Below are 15,632 nucleotides of genomic sequence, written 5' to 3' on the forward strand. Positions count from 1 at the left end.
TCATTAAAAATGAAAAGCTTAAATGTCTTCAGTCTAATTATTCAACACCTTTTGTTATGGCAAGCCTAAATAAGTTTAGGAGTAAAAATGTGTTTAACAAGTCACATAATAAGTTACAGATTCAACCACAAAGACCAGGGAGGCTTTCCAATGCCTCGCAAAGTAGGGCATCTATTGGTAGATGGGTAAAAAAACAAAGCAGGCATTGAATATCCCTTTGAGCATGGTGAAGTTATTTATTCTACTTTGGATGGTGTATAAATACACCCAGTCACTACAAAGATGCATAACTCAGTTGCTGGAGAGGAAAGAAACCACTAATGGATTTCACCATAAGAGCAATGGTGACTTTAAAACAGTTAGAGTTTAAAGGTTGTAATGGGAGATAACTGAGGATGGATCAACAACATTAGTTACTTCACAATATTAACCTAATTGACAGAGTGAAAGAAGGAAGCCTGTCTAGAATAAAAGTATTCCAAAACATGCGTCCTGTTCGCAACAGTAACACTACAAAAAATGTGGCAAAGTAATTTACTTTTTTGTCCTGAATACATTTTATGTTTGTGGAAAATCTAATACAACACATTACTGAGTATGACTCTACATAATTTTCATGCATAGTGGTGGCTGCATCATGTTATGCAGAGTTTTTCAGAACATAAAAGAAACGGAATGGATCTAAGTACAGACTAAATCCTAGTAGAAAACCTGGTTGTCTCCTTTCCACCAGACACTGGAAGATGAATTCACCTTTCATCAGGATAATAACCTAAAACACAAGGCCAAATCTATACTGGAGTTGCTTACCAAGAAGACCGCGTAAGTTCCTGAGTGGCCGAGTTAGTTTTGAATTAAATCTGCTTGAAAATCTATGGCAAGACCTGAAAATGGTTGTCTAGCAATGATTAACAACCAATTTGACAGAGCTTGAAGAATTTTAAAAAGAATAATGGGCGAATGTTGCACAATCCAGGTGTGGAAAGATCTTAGAGACTTATCCAGAAAGACTCTCAGCTGTAAACGCTGCTAAAGGTGATCCTAACATTGACCCAGGAAGTTGAATACTTATCTAATCAAGATATATTAGTGTTTTTTTTTTCTCACAAATGTATTTTGTGTAGATTGTTGGCATGAAATGGTATGGCAAAGTGGGTTGTGGGGAAGTTGAAGCTCATCTACTGCATTTACACAATAAAACAAAACAAAAAACCTCTGCTATTTAGAGAATAGCAAAAACAAACACATGACCCCAGACATTTAGTTATCAGCACAATATAAAATGCAAAGGTCTGTGGAAAGGCATATACAACGTCAACCAGTACTAAAACTGATCATAAATTGACTCATTTACTTGTGGAACAGTAAATCGTCATGCTGACATCCGGAGCTATTTTTTTCACCATAAAATTGCACCTTTTATATTAAAGATTACGTGCATCTATAATCGCATTTGCAGACTAATGTAATATAGGCTACGATTTCTAATTTGAGCATATTGCATAGCCATAATTTAGGCTAATAATATAACTCAATCACTGTTAGCAAGACACAGTTCTGAAAAATGCCTTCCTTAGGGCGTAGGGACAGAGTAAGCCTAATCAGAGACCTTTCTTCTCCTTCATAGCACAGGAAAAATGTGGCATTTTATAAACACGAACCAAATGGATCGCTCCTACAGAGTGTCACATGGCTATGGCTTGCTATATAAAACAGGCAGACAGGCATCGAGGCATTGTTACTGTTTGATTGAACATTCGAATGGGCAAAACGGGGGACCTAAGTGACTTTATTAAATGCAACCATCTAGGGCTGCGACAAGGTGGAGACACACATTTTACAATGCATCCATCTAACCTGGAGGAGGAAATTATTGTCCGCCCTACGATTGTATTTAGAAATACTGCATAGGCCTATTTAACTGCTTTTCACTTGCCTCTGCATCTCAACAATCAGCTACCCAAATTGCGAGCTTAAAACAATCCACAGATCATTTTTTAAATGTGGCCAAATCATGCTTTCTGGGTAAGTATTTAGAATTATTTAATAATGTATAGGTACGAGTAATTATATAACTAATTTTGGAGAATTCAATTTCAAATGCCGACATATTTAAAGCAATCTGTTCACTGCCTAAACGGCTGACTGGCAAAGCAAACTCTGGAATGGTCTCTGTTCCAATGCTGTTGCATTTTAAACTGGGATTGGAATGATTTTATTCAACTTTTTTGTAGCCTTCTACATTTTTGGTCTTGAGCTAGGGTATGGCTAATGCACCTGAATTCTATGTTTTTTGCCATGACTAATGCTGTGTCTGCTCAAACATTATAACAAAATCAATGGGATTGTGCCCTGAATTCCCAGTTTTGGGAATTTTCTATTCTACCTTTTTATTTGATTATTAGTTCTCAATGTTATTCTAAAAATATATATACAGCTCTGGAAAAAATTAAGAGACCACTGCAAAATTATCAGTTTCTCTGATTTTACTATTTATAGGTATGTGTTTGGGTAAAATTAACATTTTTGTTTTATTCTGTAAACTACTGACAACATTTATATGTATAATGTTTTACTGATGCACCGATATTACATTTTTGGCTGATACCGATACTTAAAATTTTAGCGGCCTTTTAAACATTCTAGTACAGTGAAATGGTTAACACACACACGGACGCAGCGGTCTAAGGCTGTATCACATCCGTCCGTGATTGGGAGTCCCATAGGGCGGCGCACAATTTGGCCCAGCGTCGTCTGGGTTTGGCCGGGGTAGGCTGCCATTGTAAATAAGAATTTGTTCTTAACTGACTTGCCTGGTTAAATAAAGGTTACACACACACACATACTACACTGACAAAGTTATTTTGTTGGCATTTACATGTGTCCCCATTACCAGTAAAACATAATCAAAACCTATTTCTTTCACTTACTTGCTGTGTTCCGTTGTTAATTTGTTCAGTCGTTTCATTCTCAAGCAGGATTTCTATGGAACGCTGTTTGGGTCTTTGCATGTCAAAAAAGATGCACGTCAAATACAGTGAGGGGGGAAAAGTATTTGATCCCCTGCTGATTTTGTACGTTTGCCCACTTACAAAGAAATGATCAGTCTATAATTTTAATGGTAGGTTTATTTGAACAGTGAGAGACTGAATAACAACAAAAAAATCCAGAAAAACGCATGTCAAAAATGTTAAAATGATTTGCATTTTAATGAGGGAAATAAGTATTTGACCCCTCTGCAAAACATGACTTAGTACTTGGTGGCAAAACCCTTGTTGGCAATCAAAGAGGTCAGACGTTTCTTGTAGTTGGCCACCAGGTTTGCACACATCTCAGGAGGGATTTTGTCCCACTCCTCTGCAGATCTTCTCCAAGTCATTAAGGTTTCGAGGCTGACGTTTGGCAACTCGAACCTTCAGCTCCCTCCACAGATGTTCTATGGAATTAAGGTCTGGAGACTGGCTAGGCCACTCCAGGACCTTTAATGTGCTTCTTCTTGAGCCACTCCTTTGTTGCCTTGGCCGTGTGTTTTGGGTCATCCACGACCCATTTTTAATGCCCTGGCTGAGGGAAGGAGGTTCTCACCCAGGATTTGACGGTACATGGGCCCGTCCATCGTCCCTTTGATGCGGTGAAGTTGTCCTGTCCCCTTAGCAGAAAAACACCCCCAAAGCATAATGTTTTCACCTCCATGTTTGACGGTGGGGATGGTGTTCTTGGGGTCATAGGCAGCATTCCTCCTCCTCCAAAACGGCGAGTTGAGTTGATGCCAAAGAGCTCCATTTTGGTCTCATCTGACCACAACACTTTCACCCAGTTGTCCTCTGAATCATTCAGATGTTCATTGGCAAACTTCAGACGGGGATGTATATGTGCTTTCTTGAGCAAGGGGACCTTGCGGGCGCTGCGGTGACTATGGTCCCAGCTGCCTTGAGATCATTGACAAGATGCTCCCGTGTAGTTCTGGGCTGATTCCTCACCGTTCTCATGATCATTGCAACTCCACGAGGTGAGATCTTGTACGGAGCGCCCAGGCCGAGGGAGATTGACAGTTCTTTTGTGTTTCTTCCATTTGCGAATAATCGCACCAACTGTTGTCACCTTCTCACCAAGCTGCTTGGCGATGGTCTTGTAGCCCATTCCAGCCTTGTGTAGGTCTACAATCTTGTCCCTGACATCCTTGGAGAGCTCTTTGGTCTTGGCCATGGTGGAGAGTTTGGAATCTGATTGATTGATTGATTGCTTCTGTGGACAGGTGTCTTTTATACAGGTAACAAACTGAGATTAGGAGCACTCCCTTTAAGAGTGTGCTCCTAATCTCAGCTCGTTACCTGTATAAAAGACACCTGGGAGCCAGAAATCTTTCTGATTGAGAGGGGGTCAATTACTTATTTCCCTCATTAAATGCAAATCAATTTATAACATTTTTGACATGTGTTTTTCTGGATTTTTTGGTTGTTATTCTGTCTGTCACTGTTCAAATAAACCTACCATTACATTTATAGACTGATCATTTCTTTGTCAGTGGGCAAATGTACAAAATCAGCAGGGGATCAAATACTTTTTTCCCTCACTGTAACACTATTTACCATGTCAAATAAGCTTGTTGACCAATCAGGACCTGAAATGACTGCACGTCACATAATAATTGAATGCGTTCATAAATGTTTTACGCAGTAATTACACTGTCACTCGTACTTCATATGTCACAACGATTCATCGATACGTGCTATGATATGATGCTGGTAAAGTTGTCTGGCGCACCTACAGTGCTGGTCATAAAAAAAGCTAGCTAGCTCATAAATGCAAACAATGTTCTCAACCAGAAACATAGCAAAACGACATCTGTTTCAGTAGCTATCGTTAGCTAGCTAACTATATAGCTAGGTGTCATCTAAAATAACCCTAATTTTAAAGGACAGTTCTATTTTGATTAATGGTGGTCGGACCATCTATGTGAAGCTAGCCACAATAAGAAGTAGCCACAATAGTAGACTTTGCGGTTAGCCTTCAAAATAATAGTCATTGACGGTGATGCAAATTAATACAAATGGTAGAATTATGCCATAATTGAATATATCATGCTAAACAAGGTTGGAATGTTATATAAAATCAACAAAAGACTAATTTGTTTATTTGACCATTTGAAATCACACTGATGTATTATACTTTAGAATTGCATTTGAGGCATACTTATTTCACTGTACAGCCTTACCTATGGATTGTGGATCAATGACATGGGTTTTCAGTCTACTCAGTGACTCCCAGAGAACAATAGCGTCGTAGCTCTAATTGCGAGACTCTGAAACAACTGTTTATTAAGCCACATTTATTGTCAACCTATGTATTGAACACTTCCCGAGAAAAAACAATACTGCGTGGATGTTTTTGGAGTCTGAGGAGGGAAAATATGTATTGAGTAGACTTTTACCCCATTTCATTGATCCCCAATCCTTAGGTAAAGCTGTACAGTGCAATATGAATGTCAATACACACAATAGGCTGACTGGGGAGGTGATGTCACACAGTCCCCCGATAAGAGCTACAATGCTAATATTTGCATAAACTCTTCAGTTGTTTTCTGTGAGTGTCACAGAGTAGACTGATACCCCATTTCATTGCTTCACATTCCAACCTTGTTTAAAATGATCTAGTCTTAATATGGCATGATTCCACCAATTTGTAACCTTCTGCATCACTTTCAAAGAGGTACTTTTATTTTGAAGGTGAACCGCAAATTCCACTATTGTGCCTAATCCTTATTGTGGCTAGCTTCACAACACATCACCCGGTCAGGCACTTTTAGCTAATATCGGCCGATTCCGATATCGTGCATCCCTAATATAAACTCATTAAAAGAAACTTCCCTTTTTCAGGCCCCTGTCTTTCACAGATAATTAGTAGAAATTCAAATAACTTAACAGATCTTCATCGTAAAGGGTTTAAACACTGTTTCCCATGCTTGTTCAATGAACCATAAACAATTAATGAACATGCACCTGTGGAATGGTCGTTAAGATGCCCAGGGTCCTTGCTTATCTGCGTCAACGTACCTTAGGCATGCTGCAAGGAGGCGTGAGGACTGCAGATGTGGCCAGGGCAATAAATTGCAATGTCCGTACTGTGAGACGCCTAAGACGCCTACAGGGAGACAGGACGGACAGCTGATCGTCCTCGCAGTGGAAGACCACGTGTAACAACATCTGCACGGGATCGGTACATCCGAACATCACACCTGCGGGACAGGTACAGGATGGCAACAACTGCCCGAGTTACACCAGGAATGCACAATTCCTCCATCAGTGCTCAGACTGTCCGCAATAGGCTGAGAGAGGCTGGACTGAGGACTTGTAGGCCTGTGTGCCTATGGGCACAAACCCACCATCGCTGGACCAGACAGGACTGGCAAAAAGTGCTCACCGGGGGTGATGGTCGGATTCACATTTATCGTCGAAGGAATGAGTGTTACACTGAGGGCTGTACTCTGGAGCGGGATCGATTTGGAAGTGGAGGATCCGTCATGGTCTGGGGCGGTGTGTCACAGCATCGTCGGATTGAGCTTGTTGTCATTGCAGGCAATTTCCACGCTGTGCGTTACAGGGATGACATCCTCCTCCCTCATGTGGTACCCTTCCTGCAGGCTCATCCTGACATGACCCTCCAGCATGACAATCCCACCAGCCATACCTGCTCGTTCTGTGCTGGATTTCCTGCAAGACAGGAATGTCAGTGTTCTGCCATGGCCAGCAAAGAGCCCGGATCTCAATCCCATTGAGCACGTCTGGGACCTGTTGGATCGGAGGGTGAGGGCTGGGGCCATTCCCCCAGAAATGTCCGGGAACTTGCAGGTGCCTTGGTGGAAGAGTGGGGCAACATCTCACAGCAAGAACTGGCAAATCTGGTGTAGTCCATGAGGAGGAGATGGACTGCAGTACTTAATGCAGCTGGTGTCCACACCAGATACTGACTGTTACTTTTGATTTTGTCCCCCCCTTTGTTCAGGGCCACATTATTCAATTTCTTAGTCCACATGTCTGTGCAACTTCCTTGACAACAGCTCTGCAGTGCTCCGTGAAGCGCAAGAAGTATGAATGCCCTGACTTCTGCAGAGACCGTATCACTGTAAATGCTGCATGGCTAATGCAGACGTCAAATTGACCATGCAGCGCCCAGATGCACAATGCACTTCTCTCTCCAGAATGCCCTCTCTCCCACCAATTTATGCACATTCATTGTTTCTTAACTTCATTGTGTGAATTGTTTACGTTTGATTGTTAGTCTATATCAATTCCCCATTACATACAGCCCGTTCTCCCCAATTAGGTTGCCACCAACCTGTGATCTTTACTACCCCCCTCTCTTTCTCCCCACATCTGCGCGCATCCATAATAACACTTCTCTACATTTCTACCCTGCAGGTATCCTGGAGACGATTTGGGATAAGCACAGTGTTACGGCTGCCACCCCCCCTCCCTCTCCCACCTCAGGAGAAAGTGGTGAGAATGTGGGCTATAAATCAGGGGGCACATTTCATTCCAGGAAGTTGTTCACACCCTTTACGCATCTGATTTAGATTGTATAGACTGGCTGTAAGTAGGTTATGCTACTGTTTTCACCCACCCTGTCATCTTAGATTTACAAGGGGGAGTGAACAATGGGGGAGGAGAGGAGACAACTGTGCTAAGTGTGTTTTGTGAAGGTTGTATGACAATGTGTGTGTATGATAGTGGGACTGGGAGAGATTGTTAACCCGGCCTCTCATTTGTCCTCGTCCCCCCCCCTCCCTTTAAGCAGAGTTGCTGGGCAGTCTATTGCAGGGCACCCAGTACTCCAAGCTGCTATCCCAGCCCATCCCAGCACTGGACGATGACAGTCAACAGTTGTGCTCCCTAGCTCTGGAGTGTCTGGCCCATCTATTCAGCTGGATCCCCCTTTCTACCAGCATCACCCCTTCCCTTCTCGCCTCTATCTTCCACTTTGCCCGTTTTGGCTGTGACCTGCGGGTCAAGCCCAAGACTCCCCCTTCCATCTACTCGTCGTGCTCGTCCAATGGCGAGCATGCTCCCCCTGCCAATGGCGGAGGTCGGCCCGGGCATGAGACGGGCGGCGGCGGGCAGGTGGACAGGTCGCGGCTGGGAGTGCTGGCCATGACGTGCATCAATGAGCTGGTGTCCAAGAACTGTGTGCCCCTGGACTTTGAGGAGTACCTACTGAGGATGTTTCAGCAGACCTTCTTCCTGCTACAGAGGCTGACAAGGGAGAACAACGCGCACACCGTCAAGAGCCGGCTGCAGGAGCTGGACGAGAGGTAGGCCCACACATGGCATTAAATAGAACACATACAGTAGACAGTGCCTTCAGAAAGTATTCACACCCTTTTACTTTTTCCACGTTTTGTTGTTACAAGGTAGGATTAATATGGATTTGTATTTTTTTTTATCAATGTTCAACACAAAATACACTGTCAAAGTGGAAGAAAAATTCTAACAGTTGTAAAAGAAATATAATATATATATATATAGATAGATAGATAAAAAAAATGTTAAAAAATGATTTAACAATTCTAACATTACAAACATTAAATAAGTGTACCAGAGAGTCTGTGCTAACAAAAAAATTATAATATAAAACCTTTGATACAGCAGACAAAAAGAGTTGCATGCATTCGTGAATTGTTGTTTATTTATTGTTTTGGCTAATTATTCAAAGCTCCCTTAGTTATTTAATCTTAAAACGAAAATGCTTCATTGCATTTCAAAACATGAATATCCCGTATTCTGTGTGATGGCATGAACGAACGAACGAATGATACAGTAACCTATATATTGAAATATAGGCCTAAGTAAGTTACGGTATTAAGACTAAACAGGACTCCCTATTAGGCCTTCAGCTCAATTGTGGTTATACAAGGCTAAAGAGTAGCCTACTAATGATAACGACATTACTTATTATTATAATGACGATCATAATAATAATTGTAATAATAACAACAAGGAGAGCAAGAAAAATGAGGGTATAGGAGTGAGAGCTGTGTGCATACCATGTGTGACAAACACGTGCTGTTAGATTACAATATTATTTTTCTGCCTGTTTGGAACAGTGTAAATGATCTGATGAGGAAATAAAATAATTTAATCAATTTTACAATAAGGCTGTAACTTAACAAAATGTGGAAAAGTCAGGGGGTCTGAATACTTTGACCATGGCCAAACTGCAATATTCAATCATCATTTTTAAAATATTAAATAGCAGACTACACCAAATGGCATTGCTTTTAGGGGTGGAGTCGATTTATTCTGATTTGGATAAGTACTTTAATTACATCATACTTTCACTTAACCTCTATGGGCTATCTTAAAATATAAACACATATAAAGTATTGGTCCCATGTTTCATGAGGTGAAATAAAAGATCCCAGAAATGTTCCATACCCACAAAAAGCTTATTTCTCTCAATTTTTTTGCACCAATTTGTTTAAATCCGTTAATGAGCATTTTAGCCTTTTTTCAAGATAATCTTTTGAATTTGGCAGTACATCCAACCGGCCTGACAACCGCGGACCACGTGTAACCACGCCAGCCCAGGACCTCCACATCGAGCTTTTTCACCTGTGGGATCATCGGACTAATAAAGCCCTTTTGTGGGGAAAAACCCATTCTGATTTGCTAGGCTTGGCTCCCCATTTGGTGGGCCTGGCTCCCAAGTGGGTACGCCTATGCCCTCCCAGGCCCACCCATGGCTTTGCCACTGCCCAGTCATGTGAAATCCATAGATTAGGGCTAATAAATGTATTTCAATTGAATAATTTCCTTAAGAACTGTAACTCAGCAAAATCTTTCAAATTGATTCATGTTGCGTTTTATACTTTGGTTCAGTATAATAACATAGTAACTCACTGTTTAAATATAACAGATCATCAGTGTCGTTTTCACAAAATATTCTGTTTCTCTGTTGGCATAGTGTTTTGACGGCGACATCAGATGTGTATCATGGAGACAGCAATTTTAAAAATGTGATGCTTTTTTCCAGGTGTCTCTATAGCCTTTTAAATAGTTTGTTAGACAAAAGTTAATATTTTGAGGAAATTAAGCCAGTGTAATTTATATTGAAGTGAGCCTTTTTGTGCTGCTAACACATCTTCTGATGCATCAAATACTTTGTCAGATACTTCCATGTTGCAATTAAGTGCATCGGATTGCCTGGATTGTAAGCACAGGTAGACTTTTTAGAAGGGGCTGGGGACAGGCTTTGACAGAGGCTTTGAGAGGAGTGTTCAGTGCTTGACTTGGATTTCTTTTTTATTTATTTTTATTTCACATTTATTTAACCAGGTAGGCAAGTTGAGAACAAGTTCTCATTTACAATTGTGACCTGGCCAAGATAAAGCAAAGCAGTTCAACACATACAACAATAGTTACACATGGAGTAAAACAAACAGTCAATAATACAGTAGAAAAATAAGTCTATATACGATGTGAGCAGATAAGGGAGGTAAAGGCAAAAAAAGGCCATGGTGGCGAAGTAAATACAATATAGCAAGTAAAACACTGGAATGCTAGATTTGCAGTGGACGAAAGTGCAAATAGAAATAATGGGGTGCAAAGGAGCTAAATAAATAAATACAGTAGGGGAAGAGGTAGTTGTTTGGGCTAAATTATAGATGGGCTATGTACAGGTATAAAGGATATAAAGAGTACCGGCACCTGTTTCAGTCCACTTCAAGTCAGCTATTTCTGTTCCGTGCAGAATTTAAATACCTCAGCCCCTAGAATCAAATCAAGTAGCTGGCCAATGCATTCACGATTTGGTTATTGGTTCAGAAAATTTGCCTGAGACCTCAATACAAAGTAGAGTCTGACCAATATGGGGGCAGGTAGCCTAGTGGTTAAGAGGGTTGGGCCAGTAACCGAAAGGTTGCTGGTTCGAATCCCCGAGGCAACTAGGTGAAAATTCTCTGTGGCCTTGTGCCGGCCATTAAGTCACTCTGCATAAGAGCGTCTGCTAAATGAATAAAATGTAAAAATGCACAAATTTCGATATGTCTGCCGACAACTTTTCCAGCCATAGACCAGTTTTCTGCACACAATGTGGTCCTAAGGAAATACAGCTCCACAAAGATGGAATCAGCATTCAAATCCTATCATTTGAAAAATAAACTTGATTAAACTAAAGAGGCTAGACGGGATTTTGGAAAACTGCATTGGTATTTTTTTAAACCTTACGTTTTGGACTTGACGTGTCAGTGTATGGCTCATTACATGCATAATATACTATCTGCAGTCCTTTCCGATTCCCAGGGGAGTAAGTCACAGAATCCTTACAAGATCTGCACACTCGTTCCGGTCATGTAGGCCTAGTAAACGCATGCTCTGAAGCAAGAGGGTTAAGAATGCAGCGGAGATAAAGGATACAATTTCTTTACCTTAATTTATGGATATTTAAATATGTTAATGTAAATATCTCTAAAGTAACTGTTTTTAGATTTAGTTCATGTTAAATGTTAAAACAATATACTCTACAAGTAAAAAAAATATTAAAACATTTTGAGCATGGTTTAGTTAGAGCAGGTGATCCAGTTTTAAATTTAGTGTTTTAGAAAAATGTACACATGTCTGAGGGACAAAAAGGCACATCTGACGTACACAAAACTACTGTCTGAAATTATACAAAACCTTTTTCTCCATCCATTGTAAAGGCAGGTATCATCTGTAAAAGCCCAAAACAGGCCAATATCAGTCAACCAATATATCGGTTTGACTCTAATGCAAAGATATGTGGCACTCTCTCCCTCTCTGTCTGCAGTTATGTAGAGAAGTTCACTGACTTTCTGCGCCTGTTCGTCAGCGTGCACCTTCGGCGGATCGAGTCCAACGCTCAGTTTCCTGTGGTGGAGTTTTTAGCCCTGCTTTTCAAGTACACTTTCAATCAGGTAGCACATCCTTTCAACCATTTTGTTTACTTTCTACATTTGCCTTTACGCTGCTCACAGGGGCTGCTGACACAAAAATATCCTATGGAAGTATGTGCGTACTACAGTATCGTATGCCGCAGTTGGGGAAGATTAGAGAAAAAAGATAACTCTGCAGCAGGCCAAGATGGCTCCCATAATAATATTACCTAGAGTTTGACTGTTGAGGAATCAGAAACCTCTGTCATGTACTGTAGAGAAAATGACTGCTCTTCTGCTCTATTGTTCTAGCCCACCCACGAAGGCTATTTTGCCTGTTTGGACATCTGGAGTATCTTCTTGGATTATTTAACCACTAAAATCAAAAGTAGGCTGGCTGACCGAGACGGTGTGCTGAACAGGTACAACTCAATTTCAGTGTTGCTCTAGTTCTACTTGTATATAAAGGAAAGGAATTTGGATGTACTATCAATAATGTATTCTGATGCGTGAAACATTTATGGATCTGTGTCTGTAATGCAAGGTTCTCCAACTTTGATCTTGGAGAGCTACTGGTTGTGCAGACTTCTCCCAGCATGTCACTTGATCAACACACCTGATTCAAGTAATCAACTAATCATAGTATTCATTCTGGGATATTATTAGCCGAGTCTGTCTTACTGAAGGTCTTAAACGAAAGCCTGCACACCCAGTAACTTGAGGGCCAGAGTTGCTTTAATGTTTTTAATATGGTTCTGTCGTTAGTTACTAGCCTCTTGTATGGTGCTGCTTCTTCTCTTGTGCGGTTCTACAGGTATAAGGATGCTTTAGTGCTGCTATTAAGAGAGGTTCTCAACCGAATCCAGTTCCGATATAACCAGGCCCAGTTAGAGGAGCTAGATGATGAGACCCTGGATGATGATGTAAGAGGCTTTACTTCTCACACTGCTTTCGTCAGTTGTGCTGAGAATTATATTTGTCTGCACCTTTTGTTGCCTAGTGTGTTAAAGGAACATTTTGTTTTCCCCATTATCACATATATTACAACAGTGTATCAAAGGATACAGTTCTATTAAAAAATAGAACTGCTTGTTTTTCCTCAACCTGTATCAATAGTTAAACTCTTTGTGCTTACCATAGCAACAGACTGAATGGCAACGGTACTTGCGGCAGAGTCTGGAGGTTGTTGTCAAGGTGATGGAGCTGCTGCCGTCCCATGCCTTCGCCACGTTGGTGAGTGTTCTCCTTGTTTCTTCAAAAAAAAATTATTCTGGAAAATCCCCCAAAAAGGTCAACACACTGAAATGCGCCTAATTAATAAAATGTTGATGATTTTAAAGGTGGTATTATGCACATTGAATGTGCAGGCCTTTTTTGTCTGGTTCATGTATCACCTTTCACCCTGCAATAGTTTAATGTGATGTGCTTATGACAACAAGATGTTGTCTTCAAGACAAAACGCCTGACAAACATTGATTTTGGAGTTAACTATTTTCTAAACCCCTGACTCCTGAACCATTTCTCTCTCTCTCAGTTCCCTGTCCTTCAAGAGGACTTGGATGTGTACCTGGGTTTGCAGCAGTTCATCGTCACTTCAGGAACAAGTGAGTGAACATTTTTGCATGAGACAACGTTTTATTCGTCATATGCACAGAATACAGAGGGGTGTTAATGGTACAATGAAATGCTTACTTGCGAGCTCACCTCAGCAGTAAAGTGGGAAAAAATAAAAATATATATACATACATACATACATACATACATACATACATACATACATACATACAGTTGAAGTTGGGAGTTTACATACACTTAGGTTGGAGTCATTAACTAATTTTTCAACCACTCCACAAATTTCTTGTTAACAAACTATAGTTTTGTCAAGTCGGTTAAGACATCTACCTTGTGCATAACACAAGTCATTTTTCCAACAGTTGTTTTACAGACAGATTATTTCGCTTATAATTCACTGTATCACAATTCCAGTGGGTCAGAAGTTTACATAACTAACTTTAAACAGCTTGGAAAATTCCAGAAAATTATGTCATGGCTTTAGAAGCTTCTGATAGGCTAATTGACATCGTTTGAGTCAATTAGAGGTGTACCTGTGGATGTATTTCAAGGCCTACCTTCAAACTCAGTGCCTCTTTGCTTGACATCATGGGAAAATCCAAAGAAATTAGCCAAGACTTCATAAAAAAATTGCCGACCTCCACAAGTCTGGTTCATCCTTGGGAGCAATTTCCAAACACCTGAAGGTACCACGTTCATCTGTACAAATAATAGTACGCAAGTATAAACACCATGGGACCACGCAGCCGTCATACCGCTCAGGAAGGAGACGCGTTCTGTCTCCTGGAGATGAACGTACTTTGGTGCGAAAACTGCAAATCAATCCCAGAACAACAGCAAAAGACCTTGTGAAGATGCTGGAGGAAACGGGTACAAAAGCATCTATATCCACAGTAAGAGGAGTCCTGTATCGACATAATCGGAAAGGCCGCTCAGCAAGGAAGGAGCCACTGCTCCATACTGCCATAAAAAAGCCAGACTATGGGTTGCAACTGCACATGGGGACATAGATCGTAGTTTTTGGAGAAATTTCCTCTGGTCTGATGAAACAAAAATAGAACTTTTTCGCCATAATGACCATCGTTATGTTTGGAGGAAAAAGGGGGAGGCTTGCAAGCCGAAGAACACCATCCCAACCGTGAAGCACGGGGGTGGCAGCATCATATTGTGGGGGTGCTTTGCTGCAGGAGGTACTGGTGCACTTCACAAAATAGATGGCATCATGAGGGAGGAAAATTGTGGATATATTGAAGCAACATCAAGACATCAGTCAGGAAGTTAAAGCTTGGTCGCAAATGGGTCTTCCAAATAAGCATTGACCCCAAGCATACTTCCAAAATTGCATCAAAATGGCTTAAGGACAACAAAGTCAAGGTATTGGAGTTGCCATCACAAAGCCCTTAGCCCAATCCAATAGAACATTTGTGGGCAGAACTGAAAAAGCACGTGCGAGCAAGGAGGCCTATAAACCTGACTCATTTACACCAGGTCTGTCAGGAGGAATGGGCCAAAATTCACCCAACTTATTGTGGGAAGGTTGTGGAAGGCTACCCGAAACGTTTGACCCAAGTTAAACAATTTAAAAGCAATGCTACCGAATACAAGTTGAGTGTATGTAAACTTCTGACCCACTGGGAATGTGATGAAAGAAATTAAAGCTGAAATAAATCATTTTCTCTACTATTATTCTGACATTTCACGTTCTTAAAATAAAGTGGTGATCCTAACTGACCTAAGACGGGGAACTTTTACTAGGATTAAATGTCAGGAATTGTGAAAAACTGAGTTTAAATGTATTTGGCTAACTTCTGACTTCTTGTGTGTATGCATGTGTGTGTGTATGTATGTATATATATATATATATATATATATATATATGGTAATAAGTAGGTAAAAAGAGCACAAATGCAAACCCCTATCCAAATACCCATACGGGGACGCTCTGTCCAAAAGGACTGAATGGCGGGAATCAACGCTATTGCGCATTAGATCAGTGGTTCCCAAACTGTGGGGCGTGAGGGGGGATCTTAGTCCGGCTTTAAACTTACTCTTGAAAGTTTTAAAATTAGAATGCTCAAAGTGCAATTTCGAAATTGGATAGTGCATCATCAGTTCCTCTTGTCATGTTAGTCATTGCATACCTTAGAGCCATTTATAGCTGTCAGAAATGTCC

At 40.8% G+C, this 15,632-nt stretch overlaps 1 protein-coding gene across 2 annotated transcripts in view; it reads left to right on the forward strand.

Annotated features, from left to right (window-relative positions):
- xpo6 (exportin 6) overlaps positions 1–15,632 on the forward strand; it is a 64,388-nt gene that overhangs the window by 20,339 nt on the left and 28,417 nt on the right. The window contains exons 6-12 of one of the 2 annotated variants that reach the window (XM_029726973.1): positions 7,419–7,496; positions 7,792–8,308; positions 11,803–11,929; positions 12,200–12,309; positions 12,702–12,810; positions 13,028–13,120; positions 13,422–13,491. In XM_029726973.1, coding sequence (XP_029582833.1) covers positions 7,419–7,496; positions 7,792–8,308; positions 11,803–11,929; positions 12,200–12,309; positions 12,702–12,810; positions 13,028–13,120; positions 13,422–13,491 — 1,104 coding nt within the window. The remainder of the gene's footprint in view (positions 1–7,418; positions 7,497–7,791; positions 8,309–11,802; positions 11,930–12,199; positions 12,310–12,701; positions 12,811–13,027; positions 13,121–13,421; positions 13,492–15,632) is intronic. The other variant, XM_029726974.1, reaches the window with a different exon arrangement.

This window comes from Salmo trutta, chromosome 32 (assembly GCF_901001165.1).
Source record: "Salmo trutta chromosome 32, fSalTru1.1, whole genome shotgun sequence".
NCBI lineage: Eukaryota > Metazoa > Chordata > Actinopteri > Salmoniformes > Salmonidae > Salmo > Salmo trutta.